Genomic DNA, 15997 nt, shown 5'->3' on the forward strand with positions numbered 1-15997 from the left:
TCTTCATCCAACTTCCTCTCAACCACTGATCGCACCCTCTCTTCCAAGATGCCAGTGAAAACTGCCTGGTATACTGATTAATGAGATACCATGAAAGTTAATGCAATCCTTCCTGTTCCCTTGCTTATAGATAAGTGCAATTACTGCTTTTGTCCAATCTGAAGGTACCTTACTAACACTGCATGCCAATCTTACTCATTTATGAAACCATTTTATCCCTGCCTTCCCCCTATATTTTACCATTTCAAGTCTAATTTCATCTATTCCACTTCATCATGTGTAATTTCACCAACACCATTGTCCTCCTTCCCATGAGCTTGGTTGTCTGCGGCAGCACAAGGAAGATACCCTTTTACGCGAAGAAGATTTTCAAAATATTCCCTCCACCTCTCCAGTAATTCCTTGGGATCTATTACGAGTTCACCTGATTTACCCAAAACACTATTCATTTCCCTTCCCTTCTTAAGATTCTTTATTACTGTCCAGACAGGTTTAACTATTACTTGACATAGCCGTTCCAAGTTTTTACCCAAATCTTTCCACAACTTCTTGGATTCAACAAATATTTGTTTCTTTCCTTCACATACAATTCCCTGTCTGAATTAGTCCTTGTTTGGAGCCATTTCTGATAGCCCTTCCTTTTACATTTACAAGTTTCACTCATTTCATCATTCCACCAAGATGTTCGCTATCCCCCCCTCCTTGCACACAGTTGTTCTTAGACATTCCCTTGCTGTTTCTAATACAACATCCCTGTATGCCACCCATTACCTTTCTATATCCTGAATCGGCTTACCGTTCACTGTTTGGAACTTTTCACTAATCACCTCCAAGTACTTCTGTTTAATTTCCTCATTCTGGAGATTTTCTATCCTTATCCATCTACAGACAGATTTCACTTTCTCTATGCTAAGCCTAGAGATACTTATGTCACTACAGATCAGATTGTGGTCTGTATCATAAAAAAAATCTCCAGAATACCCTCACATCCCTGACAGATTTCCTGAATTCAAAATTAGTTATGATATAGTCTATTATGGACCTGGTGCCCCTACCCTCCCATGTGTAGTGGTGAAGAGCCTTATGTATTTGTAACTGATAATTCCATACTAGCACAGAAGCCCAACAAACGCTTCCCATTCCTATTAGCTTCTATATCTTCCCCACATTTACCAATCTCCCTTTTGTATCCTTCAGTTCGATTTCCAACTCTCGCATTGAAATTGCTCATTAGCACTAATCTATCCTTGCTGTTGACTGACTACGATGTCAGTCGATGCTTCATAAAACTTGTGATTTCATCCTCGCCTGCACCCTCACATGGTGAAATACACTGAGACAATATTCTTGTCCTAATTCCTCCAACCACCAAATCTACCCACATAATTTGCTTATTTACGTGCTTAACAGAAATGATGTTGCGTGCAACACATCCAGACGCATCCTGTTTGCTGACTCAGCAAGCTCTACTTTCTTTCTTCCATGAGCCCCATTAATATTGATAGCTCCCCATCAAATTCCATTTCGTTCCCCAAGTTGTTCCCAAGGAGTCCCTCGCTTTTGAAATGGGAGTGGGACTCCGTTACCCCCACAGGTCCGAGGCTTGCTTAAAATGTTCTGAGCGTGCTCTGTAAAAAATTCTGTGAAGCAGGATGCTACCCTTACTTACACATAGTCCAAGTAAGGATCTCTCCTCCAACGGGTTAGAGACCACCGGTGGATTGCATAGTCCTAGCCACCTGAGCACAAGGAGGGTCATGATTCAAAATATGACAGAGATGCCCATTCCATAGCAACTCGTATCCTGACTCTCAGGACCACTTACTAGGCCACTCAGCCATTGCCCATTGTTCATGAACTAGGATGTGACTACAGTAACCCATACAATCAAACACTAAGAGTGAAAATAATATTCAATATAAGACAAAACTGTGTAAATACATAAGTAAACTAGTCAGTAAAATTATCCAACTGGATTCTGTTCACATACACACGCGTGGGATGCAGTCTATCTGAATCAAACTTTTATACAGTCGCCAACAGTGACATGGGAACTGGCTGATATTTGATAAGACATGCAACGATGGTACAGATAGGAAACTACAGCAAAACTTATACCAACAACAAAATTTTTGCACTTTTGTGAAAAGAACTTTAGGGTAGATTACACCCAATGCATGTGTTACAGGGTTAAAAGAATAATCACCATCATCATCTCCATGCTTTGCAATGCTTAGGTACTTGAAGGGACTATGACAAGAAATTTCCTGAGTAGGAGGAGGAAACTGGATAGGGTTGAGTCACTGCATGTACAATTTTAGTTTTTCCCTTTACATGTAGAAAATAATGCAGAATATATAGAAATCTGGGTAAAATATGGGAATAACAAAAAACCAAAATCATGCAGCATAAATTTTATACAAAAAGAAATATATGTTACACCAACTACATATTGTACACACAATATTTAACAGAGAAGTTGGGACATGGAACGGAGAAAAGTGCCACTTTGGCCTTCATTTCTTCCGCACTGCCAACCAAAGAGTGAAACAAATAGGACAGGTAGTAAATCGAGTCTATGCAATATTTATTCCATACACCTATGTATATATTTAAGAAAAAGGAGAATTTTTTTAAGAAGTGCAGTGTCATAGATATTTGTGCCAGTCTTGCATGCACTTTGTAGTACCAAGAAAAGTTCTCAGTAACGTGACAGAAACATACTAGGGAATCATAACTATATTTTATTTCTCATGTTAAATACATACCACATCAAGGCGACTGGGTCTATGATGTTAATGATAAATACAGTTAAAGTCTGATAGAAAACAATTGTTGGGAGGCATAATTTGTATTGTAGTTTAGCAACGGTATATTTAAAAAATGACAGTGCGGTCAAGAAAGTTCACGCGATCATTTGAAGTTTCACTCACAAAATGTGCTTTCATCTTCTGTGACAATACTCTACTAGAGCCTACACTTGTTCACAGGAAAGGAGGTGGAGTAAGGGCTTTGTTGGCTGGTTCCAGAAACACTGCTGCTTACAAAGAATTCTTAGAAATGTAAACACTGTAAAACTTTTACATACAAAAATATGGTGTTGCAATTACAACTGTCTCACCATGTTACTGAATATTTACGATAATGAAACAACTTCTTTATGCCAGTTTGAGTTGCATTAGCCATAGCAATGATCTAATTTACTCCAAATCACTTCAAAAGAACTGCTGAAAACCTAGCTATCATTGCCAGAACACAATACACAAGCATGATAAGCATGACAAAACTAAAAAGATTTTAAAATGCCATGAGATGTCGAGCAAGTTAAAGCTCATTACACATTTCAAGAATGCTAGCTCCACACATGAAGTTGACAAACCTGTCAAGTAAGAACTAGGGAGGAGAGCATGCCCAAGAAAACTTGAGTGTACAGAAATTATCTCAGAAAGATCAATTAAGGTTCTTCTTCTTTTCTTTGCTTACCGTCGCACTGACACAGATAGGTCTTATGGCGAAGACGGGACAGGAAAGGCCTAGGAATGGGAAGGAAGCGGCCGTGGCCTTAAGGTACAGCCCCAGCATTTGCCTGGTGTGAAAATGGGAAACCACGGAAAACCATCTTCAGGGCTGCCGACAGTGGGATTCAAACCCACTATCTCCCGGATGCGAGCTCACAGCTGCGAACAATGAAGGTTCAAAAAAAAACTGAACTGAACTGATAAGCACCTATTTATTTATGAAATGGATATTACATGATGTTCCCCCAAAATATTTTCAGACCTAAATATTGCCCATGGAGTAACCCAAGTTTTAATAAATAAGAGAAAATGAAAACTGCTTACCATTTTTGTGCTATTAAAATGTTTTGAAAAATAATGTTTCTAAAAAGACAGGTTATAAAATGTGCTGAAGGTTAAGGGATGGAGTACGAGAAAATAAAGACCCAATGCACGATGTTTGTACTGTACGCTATGGCAGCCACCTCAGCTGAACTTATGTCGCATGCGGCCACCCTGCTTTAAGCGTGTATAAAATCTGATAAAAGATGCTGGAAGTGTCATTCTTCCTGGGTTATACGGGCATTGTATCTTGTAACAACATTCTGAGTTCTGCCACTGTTCTTACAATTATTTATTTACAATTACGTGAATTTGCACTCGTGTAGGTGGCACGTTACCAGGAAATTGCTGAACAAATACATCACATACCCGTCGAGCTGACTCGTACTTGTAATAACTTTTACATATGAAAATACGGTGTTGTAATGATACCTGTTTCGCCATGTTAACAGCTAAGATTCAGACTAGCGACTCATGCTTGCCAGGTTGTTGCATAATTCTAGCATGACTTTGCCTGTTAATGGGTGTGAGGAGGGGAGGAACTGGTATGGTGTTTCTACGCGTGTATGGGAATATGGGAACAGTGTGATGGCAACCGGGCTCTCATTTACAGACATGTGACATGTGGGAAGGCTATAAAGTTTTTCAGGACCCATCCTGTATCTCTTCTTTTGATCAAATTTTGCCAAATCATTCTCTCCTCATAAACATGATTCAGAGCCTCTCTATTCATGATAGAATCTATCGATGTATGTATGTTGGGTATTCAAGCCCAAAGGCTGGTTTGATCCTCTACAGCTCCACCAACAGCTGTCATAGATAGCCTAGGTGTCACTGAAGAGGAATACTAGGGAAATGAGGAGCGAGGTAGTTTCTCGTTGCTTTCCTCACTGAGCCAGAAGTTGCTATTACGTATCATTCTGCCAAGCCCACTGAAATGCATGCATCAACCGACCCTATGATAGATATTTTCACACCATTCATAACAGGGACTGGCTACATAACAAACGGTATTACTAGAATCACTCATAACTGTCACTTTCACAATTGTCAAAGCCAAGGATGAGACAGACAGGTCAATGAAAGTAATAAATTTATTCTAGCCCATACCAGAAGACGTAGTGCACTGTAAACACTACATCCCGCCAGCAAAGGCATATCTAAAGGCTTATAACTTTCTTTCTTTCTTTCTTTCTTTCTTTCTTTCTTTCTTTCTTTCTTTCTTTCTTTCTTTCTATGCCAGTTATTGCCCATGTTCCACTTCCATAAAGTGCTCCATACTATAGTATGAGGGATGGTTTATTTTTTTTCAACCTCTGATCACGCAGGTAAACAACCACACAAGCAGTGGGAACCGTTTCCGCATGGAGGGTGACTGTGCATGTCCCCCACTCTATTCGCGGCCACAGCCAACTTCATCACACCTTTGTGAGCCGAGTTATTGGCATGGAAACATGGCCGTTAGAATTAATGCTCCCGTCAAATGCAAGTTGTGTAGTGTGATTTGTTTCCTTCAAAGCTTTGAAGATAACTTATAATGGTCCACCTATTCAATACAATACAATTTGTTGTTCAGATTAAGTTACAACATATAATTTATTCGGTTTAGTTTCAACGCTGGTGCACGTCATCTTCAGCCGCTCGTGGAAACAGGCAATCATACAAAAATTACATATACAGTACACAATATAAAATATAAGTTACATGTCACTATAACAATACTCTTAAAATGAAAAGTTCCTAAATAAATTGACAATTGGTTCCCAAGACTCCCAAGATCCCAACTTGGAAGATGTTCGGTTCACAATGTGTTACATTCGACTCTCAAGAACTTAATTGTTGAAATATGAAGATAAACATAGCCATTATTGTGGACCATTAAGTTCTCTTCAAAGCTTTATTATTCTCAGTTCAATATGAACCCATAATGAAATTTATAACTTTAAATTGTTTCCTTCAAGCACAAGGGAATAGTGCAGCTGACATTCACCGACGAATGAGTCCGGGGTATACAGTCCAAACTGTGCGAGTGATGGTGTTGAGCGTGAACGATGCAAGAAGTTTAAAGAAGGCCAGACCGATGGATGTTCACGATGAAGGGGGGCAAGGACGCAAGTCTGTAGCTACAGATGATATTGTTCAACAAAATGACCACGAGATTCGCAAGAACCAAAGGTTTACCGTAAGAGAGTTGCGAGAAATTTCCTGCAGTTTCAAGGTCATCTGTTTACAAGATCTTACAGAACACCTGCACTACAGGAAATTGTGTGCTCGATGGGTTCCAAAGATTATGCCTGATGACCATAAAAGTTGCCGGACAGCAGCAGTGTTGACGTTCCTCACCCGTTATGAGGCTGAAGGTGACGATTTGTTAAAGAAAATTGATAACTAGCGATGAGACCTGGGTTTGTTATGTCACCCCCCCGAAACAAAACAACAATCACGTCAATAGATGCACACACTCTCATCAAACAAACTGGAAAAATTTAAGCAAACCTTCAACGACAAGATGGCTATATCTTTTGGGACCATAAAGGTGTGTTGCTTGTTGAGTTTATGGAACAGGGGTCTACGATCAAGGCAGCTGTTTATTGCCAGACTTTACGAAGACTACAGAGAGCCAAACAGAACAAACGAAGAGGCATGCTGACGCTTGGTGCCCTCACAGTGCTCATGTCACCCATTAACTTCTTCAGGAATTTGGACGGAACGCTTTTGATAACCCACCGCACAGCCCCAGTTTAGCGCCGAGTGATTTCCACCTCTTCTCTTGATTCATGACAATGCTCGCCCTCACAGTGCTCATGTCGCCCAATAACTTTTTGACGAATTGCAACATTTTTTGATAACCCATCGTACAGCCCCAGTTTATCGCTGAGTGACTTCCACCTCTTTCCAGGACTGAAAAATTGGCTGGGAGGGTGGAGGTTCTTTTTCGCTATTTGCTTTACATCACACTGACACAGACAGGTGGGTGGAGGTTCAAGGAAGATGAAGATCTAGTGTAAAACAAAAGCTAAAGGTTTCCACCTATTCAATACTGTTTGTTGTAACCTTATAAAAGTTACATATATTTGTTGAAACTAGTTTCAGTCTTACCACAGACCATCATCATTAATGTTTCACCTGGTCTTCTGTGAGGTGCAGTCTTCCAATTGGAGGAAAGCTGAGAGCTTGCACAGGACATGCGAGTGTGATGAGTGTTTTTAAAATCTTTACTTGTTTTGAATTTCATGCTTGCTTCATTTATTTATTTATTTATGTCTAGCCTTTACTTTGATTCTGACAGATGACTGTCTCTGGTAAGACAGAAACTAGTTTCAACAAATATTTGTAACTTTTTAAAGGTTAAAACAAACAGTATTGAATAGGTGGAAACCTTTAGCTTTTGTTTTACACTAGGCTATATTGCTCTTCAATACGGATTAATATGAAATTTATTACCTATGAGGATGAAGATCTTCAAAGCAATGTTCGTGCCTATCTCAACTCACTGGCGACAACATACTGTGCAGAGGTGATCAAAAAAGCTTGTCCACAGGTATGACAAATGCCTTTCAATCAATCAATCAATCAATCAATCAATCAATCAATCAATCAATCAATCAATCAATCAATCAATCAATCAATCAATCAATCAATCAATCAATCAATCAATCAATCAATCACTACTGATCTGCATTTAGGACAGTCACCCAGGTGGCAGATTCCCTATCTGTTTTCCTAGCCTTTTCTGAAATGATTTCAAGGGAATTGGATATTTTAATTGAACATCTCCCTTGATAAGTTATTCCTATCCTTAACTCCCCTTCCTATAACCTAATGTTTGCCCCAATTTGTACTCTTGAATTCCAACTTTATCTTCAAACTGTGATCTTTCCTACGTTTAAAGACGCCACTCAAACTTATTCGTTTACTAATGTCATTCCACGCCATCTCTCCACTGACAGCTCGGAACATACCACTTACAAGTAATATTTGTGACATTCCACTTAGTCGAGCAGCTTGCCTTCTTTCTCCCAAGTCTTCCCAGCCCAAACTTGGGAACATTTTTGTAACGCTACTCTTCTGTCGGAAATCACCCAGAACAAATCGAGCTGCTTTTCTCTGGATTTTTTCCCAATTCTTTAATCAAGTAATCTTGGTGAGAGTCCCACACACTGGAACCATTGTCTAGTAGGGGTCTTACCAGAGACTTATATGCCCTCTCCTTTACATCTTTACTATAACTACTAAACACCCTCAAAACCATGTGCAGAGATCTGTACCCTTTATTTACAATCCCATTTATGTGATTACGCCAATGAAGATCTTTCCTTATATTAACACCTAGTTACTTGCAGCGATCCCCATAAGGAACTTTCACCCCATCAGTGTAGTAATTAAAACTGACAGGACTTTTCCTGTTTGTGAAACTCACAACCTGACTTAACTGTGTTTATCATCATACCATTGCCTACTGTCCATCTCACAATATTATTGAGGTCATTTTGCAGTTGCTCACAATCTTGTAATTTATTACTCTATACAGAATAACATCATCCACAAATAGCCTTATCTTGATTCCACTTCTTTACTCATATCATGCCTCAATGCTCATGGTGATTATGTTGAAAAGTAACCACATTTGTACCTAACATTTGGTAAGAAATTAATTTGGCTATGTACACTTGTCCTTTATATATGGCCCACTGGAGGTTGAAAAAAAAAAAAAAAAAAAAAGAACAGCCTTCATATTTAGAAACATCTTTCTATTCTGAATATATTTTTAAAGAGAGAAATTTTATTTTCTTAAGGACCTTGGCCTTCTTGGGCTCATTTACATTTTATGTATCCCTTAATTCTGCAACAATCATTGGTCATTCTACTATTAAAACAGCAATATTCATCCACATCCTACATAGGACCCTGGGACCGCTATGGCAGCGGCTCTGAAAAGCAGTGACAAAAGGGGCTCTGGTTAACTCTTTACTGCATACTGTTGCCCTCAGGCAACATATCACTTTTCACCTGTATAAATGGATACAGATTGTGTGGACAGAGGTAGTTTTACGGCACACCTTCAACTGTACAGTCAATTAAACACATATACCAGTGATGCCTTGTTTTCTTTTCATAACATATGACAAAACAGTCCTACAACCAAAGGTACTCCTTCCACCCCGTCAACATACACGCGTACCAACCAATGTTTATTTTACATGGGCCCTCCCCATCACATTACCACAGGCTATTAAAATAGCAACATTCATCTACATCCTACATAGGGCACTGGGACCACTATGGTAGCTGTGAAGGTCCTTCAGGAACTCTGAAAAGCAGTGGCAAAAGGGGCTCTGGTTAAGACATGGCAGGTTGTTATACATGTTAGGTACCAAAAATGGGTTTTAAAAAAAGCAATGTACATTTAAATCTTATAGCAATATTGTATAGTATTTTTTGAAGTGATTCCATGTACTGTATATGAGTGGATTATGTGTGTAAGTACAGAAGATATTATGAATAGAATTTTGTAAATAATATAAATTTATTAAGGATGAGTTTTGCATTTAATAGAAAAAATGTTAACGTAAATTGTATAATGCTGTATTTTAGGAAAAATGACTTTTCTTTTTAACTTAAAATGTAGTTGTTGAGAATAATGTATTTTTGTATCATTTGCCACTGAGGTAGAGACCTCCTTTGCAAATAAAGTATTTTGATTTGATTTTTGAAGTCCATTTCCTAACCTGATATTTCCTGCATCACCTAACTTCATTTCATGTATTCCATTACTTTTCTTTTTGGATGTATTTAATCTCATACTCCCCTAAAACTGTCTCCATAGATTCAGCAGTTTCTCCAGATCTCCTGCAGATCCAGCAAATCTCGGAGTTCTAATTTCCTCTCCTTAATCTGAAACTTCTTTTCCAAATTTCTACTTTATTTTCTATAATGGAAATTCAATATTAATATTAAAGAGGTAAGGAGAGGAGAGGGACAAACTGCAACCTACTTCACATTGAATTTTTGCTTCTTTTTCATATCCTTTGAATTTATAGTGATTTTTATACAGATTGTTGATAACCCCTTTTTTCTCAGTATTTGCTCCTGATCATCTTCAGAATGTCAAAATAGCCTGGACCAGTGAACACTGGTGGTGGTGGTGGTGAATGTTATTTTAAAAGAAGTAAAAATGGGAAACCATCCTCTCTTTTCTAATTGGAGGAAACTGGTTGACTGATAACGATTAAAGTGAGGAGCTTGGTACAAATATGTGAAGTAAAGATAAGCTTAGCTAGGCATCCCATGCTTCCAAGATTAGTGCCCCTAGGGCTTCCCCCTTGAGTCATCTCTTACAACATTATGTGCAGTGGCATAATATTAGGCAGCCCTGCGTCTTATGGGACCTGGGGACTTCCCCATAAAAAGTAAATAAATAAATTAATGAATACATAACTTAACCCGAATGCCACTCCGCACAGCAAAGACGACATCATGATGTGTTAGTAGAATGGGCCGAAAAAGTTTGTTTTTACAGCGTGCATGAAGAGTAACTGTTGGATGGTTACACCTGCTTGGAAATTATTGTTCCTATGTTGAGACTAAGACTAATGTCTCTTGTAATATGTGTGGCATGCTCTTTCAAAATATCTGCACTAAATTATTACTAGAGAAACTGTGAAAATTTGTACCAAATTATCAAATTTTAGACCTAATTATTCCTGTTGCTGTTTCTCCCACAAAACAATTTTTGAAACTAAAACTTATAAAGATACTACCTATGAAATGTTATGGGCCAAGACAGATTCTGCGAACTCAGCCTCCCCAGCATTAAAAGTATCATCCATGGAGATCATTGAATTGTCAATTAAGTATTATGCTGCATCCTTGTTTTGTTTTTTGAGAACCAAATGTGAATACAGTGAAGTTTTAAAAATGTAAAGACAAAAGAATGAAACATATTTATATTGTATTTCAATCACTACAAAATAAAGTCTGCTAATAAATTAATTTGTTTTGTAATTTTATAGTACGTGCTTTAAGTACCATATATTAAATGGATATACCGATATAATGAATTTAAAGTATCTGCTGTAGTTTAATTCATGTGGGTCATTGATAGGTTTTATATGAGACACTAGTTCAGTGACTTAGCTGCTGACTTCTCACCCAGAGGTCCAAATCCTGGTCGATCGTGAGTTGAGAGTTTCATCTCAAAAATTATGTTGAGTCAGGATGGGCGGTCAAAACCAAAATGAGTCTGGGTGGCTCCAATGACACAAGAAATAACTGGGATAAGCTGAAGAAAGTTTTTATTGATAGTTTTTATACAATTTCTTTGAGGATGCCCAATTTTGTTTCCTGCAGGCAGGCCCTTATCATATTCGTCGTGCCTCTGATAGTGTGGCAGATGTATAAAAATACATGGTACTATACTGTATACCAGTACACCCTGAAACACAAGCCTGCTTAAATTAGAGCTTGCCACCAAATGAGTACGGTAAGTCGATAGGTGTGTGAACTCCTTTTTCCCCTTCACTTATACTTGACCTACATCTGTTGTATTAACTAGTCAGTGCACTACATAGAATGGGACCTGAAGATATAAAATGTTTAAGTCAAAAATGAATTTGAAGAAGTAACTCTGTAGAGAATATAAATGTACTTATTTAACAAGTCAGCAACATATATAAGAAAACTGTGTAGTCACCGGCAATTTGCACGCCTGATAAAGTACGATGACAAAGCAATATAGCCTTTATCAATGACACCGTATGAATTATCAACGTACTTACAACTACGGGAGAATAATATGAAATAATGCATTTCTTAAGGTACTCACTTCTCAGCCATTATATGTTTATTTCTATAAATTTCTTTACTCGAACAGGCTCCAACGTAAGCCGGCACCTACACACACTCCTTTCGCTATCTGGTACTGCACACTGCTGAGGACTGACCACCAGCTGCTGACAAGTGGAATATGACTGGACGTTTGTCGATGTATGCGATTATACAAGTGCGATTACAACAGCGGCGGGCTAGGCAACTAGGCCAGAAAACTCAAGGCCAATCAACTATCACGTCACGACTCACGCCCGTTCACGAGCTGAGCAGGTAGTGTACGAAGGAACTCTTACATCATAACACGATGAAAACCACACGCCTCTTAAGATGTCATCTTAATATACAGAAAGCCGTTGGCAGCACTGTCTGTCAATGCAAGTTCAGAGATGAATCTAAAAAGATAGTTGCTCCATAACAAGCATAATGTCTCATTTAAGCACAACACCACTTGGAAACTTAACAACATCACCACAGTTCCGAAGAGTCACCGCGGACGGAACATATGTTTATTGTCAGACATTGAGCGCAGAAGTGAAATGAGTCTCCAGACATTTTCAGGAATTACCGGTACCTAGAAGTAAAGTGATAAGAAACGTCTCTGTCAAGTGCCTTTTATTTGGTTATCTACGATAGTAGGCACCAAGCCACAAAATTCCAAGCCTATTCAATTTTATTTATAGTCATTGTGAGTCTGTTCGGCTCCATGATAAATGGTCACAGGGGTCCCGGGTTCGATTTCGGCAGGGTCGGGAAATGTAACCATAATTGGTTAATTCCCCTGGCCCTGGGACTGGGTGTATGTGCCGTCTTCATTATAATTTCATCCTCATCACGATGCGCAGGTCGCCTATGGATGTCAAATCAAAAGACCTGCACCAGGCCTTTCCGCAGGCTACACGCATTTCATTTCATTGTAAGTCTAAAGCTGAAAACTAGCATAAGGCTACATCAGGGCCATGCAGAAGGATTAAGAAACAGAGACCGCCGAAGAAACCATTCTCGACCCATTATATTGATTTCTCTGATTAACAATCAATCAGTCAATACTGATCTGCATTTAGGGCAGTCGCCCAGGTGGCAGATTCCCTATCTGTTGCTTTCCTAGCCTTTTCCGAAATGATTTCAAAGAAATTGGAAATTTATTGAACATCTCCCTTGGTAAGTTATTCCAATCCCTAACTCCCCTTCCTATAAATGAATATTTGCCCCAGTTTGTCCTCTTGAATTCCAACTTTATCTTCATATTGTGATCTTTCCTACTTTTATAGACGCCATTCAAACCTATTCGTCCACTAATGTCATTCCACGCCATCTCTCCGCTGACAGCTCGGAACATACCACTTAGTCGAGCAGCTCTTCTTCTTTCTCTCAATTCTTCCCAACCCAAACATTGCAACATTTTTGTAACGCTACTCTTTTGTCGGAAATCACCCAGAACAAATCGAGCTGCTTTTCTTTGGATTTTTTCCAGTTCTTGAATCAGGTAATCCTGGTGAGGGTCCCATACACTGGAACCATACTCTAGTTGGGGTCTTACCAGAGACTTATATGCACTCTCCTTTACATCCTTACTACAACCCCTAAACACCCTCATAACCATGTGCAGAGATCGGTACCCTTTTTTGCAATCCCATTTATGTGATTACCCCATTGAAGATCTTTCCTTATATTAACACCTAGATACTTACAATGATCCCCAAAAGGAACTTTCACCCCATCAACGCAGTAATTAAAACTGAGAGGACTTTTCCTATTTGTGAAACTCACAACCTGACTTTTAGCCCCGTTTATCAACATACCATTGCCTGCTGTCCATCTCACAATATTTTCGAGGTCACGTTGCAGTTGCTCACAATCTTGTAACTTATTTATCACTCTACAGAGAATAACATCATCCGCAAAAAGCCTTACCTCCGATTCCACTCCTTTACTCATATCATTTTTATATATAAGAAAACATAAAGGTCCGATAACACTGCCCTGAGGAACTCCCCTCTCAACTATTACAGGGTCAGACAAAGCTTCACCTACTCTAACTCTCTGAGATCTATTTTCTAGAAATATAGCAACCCATTCAGTCACTCTTTTGTCTAGTCCAATTGCACTCATTTTTGCCAGTAGTCTCCCATGATCCACCCTATCAAATACTTTAGACATGTCAATCGCGATACAGTCCATTTGACCTCCAGAATCCAAGATATCTGCTATATCTTGCTGGAATCCTACAAGTTGTTGGAAACTTAACAACAGCACCACTGTTCCCAAGAGTCACCGCGGACGGAACAGGTGTTTATTGTCAGACATTGAGGTAGAGCAATTGTGCTTAAGTGACACATTTACTCTAAGTATTGCTTAATGAACAGTTTAATAATAAACATGTATCTGTTTCAGAGAGCTCACACTGTCTTCACGACTAATCTCAAGTCTCAATGCCTGACAATAAACGTATATTCAGTCCGCCGTGACTCTTGGGAACTGTGGTGCTGTTGTTAAGTTTCCAAGTGGTGTTGTGCTTTAGTGAAACATTTACTGTATTACCGTACTTAATGAACAGTTTAATAATGAACACGCATCTGTTTCAGAGAGGTCGCAATGTCTTCACGACTAATGTTTATAGCATAGTGTGTAGTACCTGTTACGGTATTTGTGCCGTACCTACAACCAGCCGCGACTTATCGTCAGACGCAGATAGTACGTCGCCGGTTCAGCATAAATGGCATGAGTTACCCTCTTCTGTTAACAGCATCGATGAATTGATCTTAAGGAGGAAGGGGGAAAAAGAAAGGAAATGGTCAAAGTCCCACCCCCTAGCGAGAAAGTGCGGTGAATGACGGGAGAAATATCACCCCAACCTAACCAGTAGCGTAGCCAGGATCGGCCGATTGGTGGTGGAGAGTTATAGTTACAAAACGATGACAGAACCAAAGAGGACATAATAGGATACAATGAAGGTGCGGGTGTGGTGCGTGCATGCATGGCTTTTCATTATAAGAACACGTGGCAAGTGAATTATGTTGATATTCAGATTGCAGTACACTACAACATCTTACATTAAAATACAGAACGAGAACAATAGATCAAGGTCAACAGTTTTGTAGCGAATGGTAAGTTCATTTTACAATCGAAAATCCAGGCTTCTTTGATAATAAATTCAACAGATCTGTTGGTTCTACAACTATGTCTCTGAATATGTAGCCTATTTAGTTTATTGTCAGAATTTTTTTGTAAAATGTCCATGGTCGGGGGGGAGGGGTTTCTAAACCCCAGTAACCATCCCCCTCGCCTCCCCCTTCCCCTCCGGCTATGACCCTGAACCTAACAGACGTAGCGAAGTACCACTGCTCCATGATTCTGGTTCCACTGTTTGGGGAATAATACATAAACTTAATTGTACGTGTCTGCTGGCTTTTTTATAGGCTTTTTAGTTGGTGTAATACCATTGACGCATTGCAGCTTGCAAAATGGTAAGTACAGTACAAAGTGGAAATTCCCTATGTTAAAACGGCAATGGCAATATTTGCTAAGCTACTCTTTATTGGCATTTTTCTGTTTGTCCTGGGTTTTGCATAAGCATAAATGTATATCAATTAAAAGGCTAGGGGTGAACGGGGCAAGATGACGAATCAACCATAACTTTTGTAGTATTCAGTTCACTAAAGTTGGCTACCATGTGACCTTGGGTCTGATATCTCACACGTATAACTTGTACATAGAGGGAAATTCCTTTCAGTCTGAGACATGCAGTGGTAGGGGGGTGCCTGCCTGGCACTGTCACACTAAAATATCTGAGGTATGTGCAGGAAGCTTCTGCTACTAGTGCGCTCACAATACGAATTAACTGTTTTATTTTCTTTAAATGTCAATGTATTTCTTACTTATTTGAATGTTGAATGAATCTTGATTGAAAGACGTGTGTCGATTATAAGGGCAAACCGCTTCCTAAGCAACCTGGGGCAAGTTAACGATTTCGTCATCATACCCCAGGGCGGGTATACGCTACACTTAGTCACTCATATCCTTGCGCTAATTACAGAAATGCGTAGAAATCAGCGGAAGACGGATAGACGGGACTGGGGTGAAGTAAGCATGATAGCCGCAATGCATGCTGTCGAAGAATCTCGGATGTCTTGTAATGCAGCCGCAGCACAATATGGTATTCCTGAAGTAACTTTAAGGCGTTATTTGAAGAAGCCGCAAGAGGTAAGCCTGTAGTTTAATGAGTGTAAGGAATTCGGCCAGTAAATAATCCAAACCTTATGATTTGGAAAACGGTATAGCTTATTCAGAAGTTCCCTTTATTTCTTCGCAGAACCTGCCAGCACCTTCTA

General features: G+C 39.3%; 1 protein-coding gene across 1 annotated transcript in view; it reads right to left on the reverse strand.

The window, feature by feature from the left end:
- Positions 1–11900, reverse strand: part of Pgd (phosphogluconate dehydrogenase) — a 93846-nt gene extending 81946 nt beyond the window's left edge. The window contains exon 1 of the mRNA XM_068228360.1: positions 11665–11900. Within this exon, the coding sequence (XP_068084461.1) occupies positions 11665–11675 (11 nt within the window). The 5' untranslated portion in view covers positions 11676–11900. The remainder of the gene's footprint in view (positions 1–11664) is intronic.
- Positions 11901–15997: the final 4097 nt, after the last annotated feature.

This window comes from Anabrus simplex, chromosome 6 (genome assembly GCF_040414725.1).
Source record: "Anabrus simplex isolate iqAnaSimp1 chromosome 6, ASM4041472v1, whole genome shotgun sequence".
NCBI classification, from domain to species: Eukaryota; Metazoa; Arthropoda; class Insecta; order Orthoptera; family Tettigoniidae; genus Anabrus; species Anabrus simplex.